This window comes from Lotus japonicus, chromosome 1 (assembly GCF_012489685.1).
Source record: "Lotus japonicus ecotype B-129 chromosome 1, LjGifu_v1.2".
NCBI classification, from domain to species: domain Eukaryota; kingdom Viridiplantae; phylum Streptophyta; class Magnoliopsida; order Fabales; family Fabaceae; genus Lotus; species Lotus japonicus.
This window is the reverse complement of record NC_080041.1, coordinates 71,060,900-71,066,714: the sequence shown is the minus strand read 5'-3', so window position 1 is coordinate 71,066,714 and position 5,815 is coordinate 71,060,900. Positions and strand designations below refer to the sequence as shown.

The 5,815-nt window shown below is 39.1% G+C and overlaps 1 protein-coding gene across 2 annotated transcripts; it reads left to right on the top strand.

Annotated features, from left to right (window-relative positions):
* Positions 1–264: 264 nt before the first annotated feature.
* On the top strand, positions 265–5,450 carry LOC130745442 (rab GTPase-activating protein 22-like). 2 transcript variants are annotated; one of them, XM_057597718.1, is made up of 5 exons: positions 265–686; positions 2,591–2,726; positions 2,817–2,866; positions 3,440–3,493; positions 3,630–5,450. In XM_057597718.1, the coding sequence occupies exons 1-5, from the start codon at positions 496–498 to the stop codon at positions 4,873–4,875; spliced, it is 1,677 nt and encodes a 558-aa protein (XP_057453701.1). In that variant the 5' UTR covers positions 265–495; the 3' UTR covers positions 4,876–5,450. The 2 variants fall into 2 exon arrangements, with proteins under 2 accessions (XP_057453701.1, XP_057453692.1); XM_057597709.1 differs by having other exon boundaries at positions 265–1,014.
* Positions 5,451–5,815: the final 365 nt, after the last annotated feature.

Below are 5,815 nucleotides of genomic sequence, written 5' to 3'. Positions count from 1 at the left end.
TTAGAAATCTGGAATGGATTAGAAAGCAGTAATTTACTAATTTATTATTGATGTAATGATGGAAAGGATGTACTACCTGAACATAATTATTAATAAGTAATTAAGTAATTAATCCAAACCAACCTCCATTAATTAACAACACTCAAAAGAGAAAGAGGTTGGTTAGTTTGAGAGGTTTGAAAGATAACCAAAACGGCAACGTTTTAGCAATGCTTAGAAGGCTCCTTCCCCAACTATGAAAGTAAAAGCCCAAAGCACTTTTCTTTTCCTTTATCAACAACAACAAAGTGTGAGGAGAATAGTAGATTCTTCTTCCAATTGCTTCTCACTCCTCTTCTCTTTCTCTCTCTATGATTTTAGTGGCGGTTTAGAGAGACACAATTACAAAGCAAACCTTCTTCTTCCTTCTATGAAACAACAAGTTGTGGCGGAATCAGAAGAAGAAGGAGAAGAAAAGAGGGATCGCGGTGAGGGCATTTCAGGCAGTTTCTCTCCATGTGCATAACCACCCTCTTGAACGCGAACAACAACGTCACTCCGTTCATCTCCGGCGGCGGTGGTGGTGGTGGTGGTGTTAGATTCTCCTCCCTCATGGCCGCGACGGCGGCGCCATCTACTCAGACGGTGCTGTTCACGGCCTTGGCTGGCCTCGCTCTCGTCGCCGTCGTCTTCTACGGTGCAAGGAGGTAAAATCAAAATCAAAATCAAACAAAAACCAATGAGCGAATTCTAGAGAGAGAGAGAGAGCATCGCAATCGCAAAAACCCTAGCTCGCTCACTCACTCACTCTCCTTCACTTGACATTGTTTTCCGAAATTCATAGATGAATCCTCTTAGGCGAAGTATCAATTCAGCTTCGTCGTCTTCCAATTCCTCTCCTTCCTCATCGTCGTCGTCGCAATCGTCGGCGTCGTCGGTGTCATCATCATCATCTTCGTCGTCGTGGATCCATTTGCGTTCGGTTCTGTTTGTTGTTAGTTCTTCCTCACCAGCGTCTTGTTCCTCCACTGATCGGTGAGTTCTTCTTCATCTCTCTTTCATCTTGCTCTCACTTTTTTTTTTTCTTCTTTTGGTTTTGTTTTGAAGCTCTTAGATTTCTATTACATTTTCTGTTTATTTCGTGTCAGATCTCAACTTCTGGGCATCCCCAATCTTGCTATCAGTGTCAGCTTAGATTGATCAGCTTCTGTGTTTTGCGTTTTTGTGCTTGCTGCACACACACTTCCCTGTGTGTGTTTCTATTTTGGGTTTCTTAGCCGGCAGCATTTCAGTCTGATTTGTGGGAATTATAGAGAAAACCCACCAAAATCCCTGATTTCTGTTGGGGAGGATGATTGATGAGGAAGGAGGAGGGTTGATACGGAAGAGATAGTGAGAGGGAGAGGGAGACAGATCCTTATTTTGGGTTTTGATGGGGGTATTCCCCTGGAAAGTTTCTTCAATCTGAAGTTCCTTTCCTCTTGGCTTGAACTTTTAAATCTGCTGGTTCCCATTTTTCATGTCAAATTGCTTGTGAAATCACCCTTGCTTAGGGAAAATTTAACTTGGTGGTCTTGATCAGTTATCAAAGCCCCCACTTCTAGAAGTGTGTCTTGCTGAGCTAGAAAGGAAGATCTATGCTAGAATATATATGTTCATTTGGAGAAGGAATTGATTGATGCTCTGGAATAATTAAGTTTTTGGCTTCTGAAAATTTTGTAGAAAATATTACAGGACTTGTCTGTCAATCTAAAAGTTGAATCAAATTTTACAAATTTGAGGCCTTGATGTTCAAGATTTCTTTCTGGATATATGTCTGAGGGATGTTGATGTTTTCAAGTCTTCAAGGACCATTTTTTAAACTTATGTCTTCTGCCTTTATCCTTTTTGAAATTTCAAGGAATTTTAATCATGCCCATAAATTTTTTACTTGGAATAGTCTGGTTCCTTCCTTTCAGAATAAATTAAATAATTATGAAGTTAAAATTTAAACAAACAATGGTCATGCTGTGATATCCTGACTGGAAAGGGAATCAAATGTTTTGATTTTTCAAGTTTGGATTGAGTAACTTTAGTATTACATATAGATATAGTATTACTGAAGTCAGAGCTGAAATGCTCACTGGACAAGAACTCCAATGTTGAATTAAGCAGCCTGGCTATACGCAAATTTGATGTTGTTCATTTTCATATGTAAATTTATATCAGCATGATACAATATTAACTACATAATTCAGGGTTTCTCGTGCTGATGCATTTAATTCTTTTAGCATTAAGGAAATTAGATAGTTCTGTGAGAACGCATTTTGCTCTAGAATCTATGAACACTCATGACATAAATATGTGTGAATCCTGTGACAGAATGGTAGTGATGTCGATATATGCTTGCTTGAGTTTTTCGGCCATGAGGAAAATAGGCCTCAATTGGCTTGAATATGCTTATCTATTATACTGGAGCACTGTGATGTGCTTTTAATCTGAAAATCTATTTTTCTATGTGCTTTTCTGCCCCCCCTTAATTTCTTAAATGGCTGTTTTTCTGCCTGTTCTCTAATCTGAAACTCATTTACAAGCAAGGACTGATTGGTATTTCTTTGTGGCTAAATTTCAGGGGTCGTCTTAAATCACCATGGTCACGTAGGAAAAGAAAACACGCCCTTTCACCTCAGCAATGGAACAGCTTATTTACCCAAGATGGGAGAATTCGTGATGGTGGACTTAAGTTCCTGAAAAAAGTTCGCAGTGGAGTGAGTTTACTAATCTATTTATTTAGTTATTAATTTGTACTTTATGGAGTTTCTCCTTGGAATTAATTACATTTTAAATGTCTAATGCAGGGTGTTGAACCTAGCGTAAGAGCTGAAGTTTGGCCTTTCCTACTTGGAGTGTAAGCATGTTTTATCTTTCTGATAGAAACTGAAAATCTATTGAGTAGCAAAGAACAGTACAGTTATATTGGAAATAATGGAAATATTGCTGTAAACTCTCTGTTCTTTTGTTGTGTCCCATATTCTGCTTCATTTCCTTCATTGTTGTGTCCTTACTTGTCTAGACGCCTTTTTCTTTTTTAACATATGGATTAGCAGCCCATCATTTTCATGTTTCATTTCAATGTGATCTTTATTTCTGAGTTTTAGACAGAAATGACATACAAAATGGGCATACACATGTAGCAAAATTTGAAGTTTCCTGTTTTGAAGTGTCATTCTCATATTGTCCTCTATTGAAATTTCTAGTGTCTGCTTCATAGCTTGGTTGATTTTTTTTTTTTATATTTCATTTTTCAATAGATCAAACTTGATTCTTTTGCTTCATTTTATGCATTAGGCAGGATATTTGGTCACGTTATAGTTTATTTATTCTATATTGTTAAATTTTTTCCCACCCATTCTTTTCCTCGTATACTTATTTGCCTACTCAAACTTTTATGTGGTTACTGATTATGGGTACATTTAAACAGCTATGACTTGGACAGTACCAAAGAAGAAAGAGATGTTATAAGAACTCGAAATAGGTGAGTATGCTAGTTTGATCCGCAAATCCAGGCTTGATCCATCATGTTTCTCTAATATTTAGATTTTTTTTGTTTGTACTTCCCACTTCTGTTTGTTCGGTTTAATATAATGTTTCTTTTGCCTCTTCAAACACAGGAAGAAATACGAGAAACTCCGCAGACAATGCCGGCAACTGCTAAAGTCTAGTGGGAGCTTTAAGTTTGATGAAATAGGTGAAATCAGCTATGAAGGTGATGGTGGAAGTCTTGTTCAAGATTCTGGTTCTCCTAGTTCTGAAGATGCAACAAGTGCCAGAGAGTCCCTTTCTAGTGCGGAACATAGCCCAGATGTTGAATATTCAGATGATCCATCTAGAGGCCTCTTGGAAGGGGATGATGCTACTAACATCGGCAATGCTGATGCCTCTACACTGGATACTGATTCCACTGATTCAGACTCCTCTGAAAGTCCTGAGGTAATTCAGACATTTCCTTCTGATGAGGGTCCGGAAGAGAATGATTCCAGGACAGTTTCTAAGGAAAGTTCTTCTCCCTCTCAAATGAAAGTCCCATCCAAACTACGAACTAATGAAGACTTCGCCACATGGCAACGGATCATCCGGCTTGATGCAGTACGTGCCAATGCAGAATGGATGTCGTACAATCCCACCCAAGCTGTTGTACCGGAGAGTAGGGCACGTCGTTCAGCTGAGGCTGTTGGCTTGAAGGATTATGGTCACCTAGAACCTGGCAGAATCTTTCATGCTGCTCGACTAGTTGCTATCCTTGAAGCATATGCACTGTACGACCCTGAAATTGGCTACTGCCAGGGTATGAGCGATCTGCTATCTCCCATTATTAGTGTTATGACCGAAGATCACGAGGCTTTCTGGTGTTTTGTTGGATTTATGAAGAAGGCTAGGCAGAATTTCAGGCTTGATGAGGTGGGTATTAGGAGGCAACTTGATACAGTTGCAAAAATAATCAAATTTAAGGATGGCCACCTGTTCAGGCATTTGCAGAAGCTCCAGGCCGAGGATTGCTTTTTCGTATATCGGATGGTGGTTGTATTGTTTAGAAGGGAGTTGACATTTGAACAGACTCTTTGTCTTTGGGAAGTAATGTGGGCAGATCAAGCAGCAATAAGGGCAGGTATTGGAAAATCAGCATGGAGCAGAATCAGGCAGCGCGCCCCGCCAACAGATGATTTGTTGCTTTTTGCAATAGCAGCTTCAGTGTTACAGAGGAGGAAATTGATCATTGAGAAGTACTGTAGCATGGATGAGATCATTAAGGAATGCAATGGCATGGCAGGACATCTTGATGTTTGGAAGCTGCTGGATGATGCCCATAACTTGGTGGTCACCCTTCATGACAAAATGAAAATAGAGGCATCATTCTGATGACTGCAGTTGTTAACTGATAGCGCTTGGTTTTCCGGTGGGAAATACCATAATCACTTATGAAGAGAAGTTTCGAAGTGTTACTTCTGGAATTACGTGCTTTGGATTGTGTCACCACCAATCAAAACACATAGAAGTTACAAAGTGTTACTTCTGGAGTAACCGTGTTTTGGATTGTGTCACCGCCAATCAAAACATGTTACCGAACAAGCTAGTTTAAATATTGTCAGAAGATAGTTATTTTCAGACCGTCAGGTTTCTCCTTTGCATCTAAAAAATAAGCACTGCAAATACTTGGTTTGTTACAACGAAGCCTGCAGCTTGCTGAAATTTGCCACTTCATATTTATGACAGTGTGGAGATTGAAGTAAACTACTACTACCTAGATTTACTTGCTTCTTTTTTATTTATTCTTCTCTGTTTGGCTCCACCTTTTTCTGTTTTTGATTTTGATTTGAGAATTGAGACACATCTATGAGCACACCTTTCCATAAAGCAGGTGGGTAGGTGCATGTAACTGTTAGAAGAGGCTGAGAGGCATTGACAATTATGAAATGTTGTCCTTTTTGACTGAATCTGAACTCATGAATCCTTTGACTCTTTTAGGTGCTGACCAAGTTACAGGTCATGCGAGTTTGAGAGGATCAGAGGATTTCATTGGGATATGTAGTTACTTTAGGGGTACAAATCAATGGCCCCATAATTTGGCCACTAAGCTTATTTAACGTGCATAACACCCTGCTCTAATGGTAGCCGCATAAATTTGATTGTCATACTTTGGCAATTTAGTTTATTAATCGGCCTAGGTTTGTTGTGGATTGCTTCTTTTCGTGCCATATGTCTTATCTAATAACACTCTTTCACATACTATTTTATTCATTAAACTTAATGAGACCTATTAAATTGATAGTGAGTCCTATATACTTTAGCCGAACGTGGA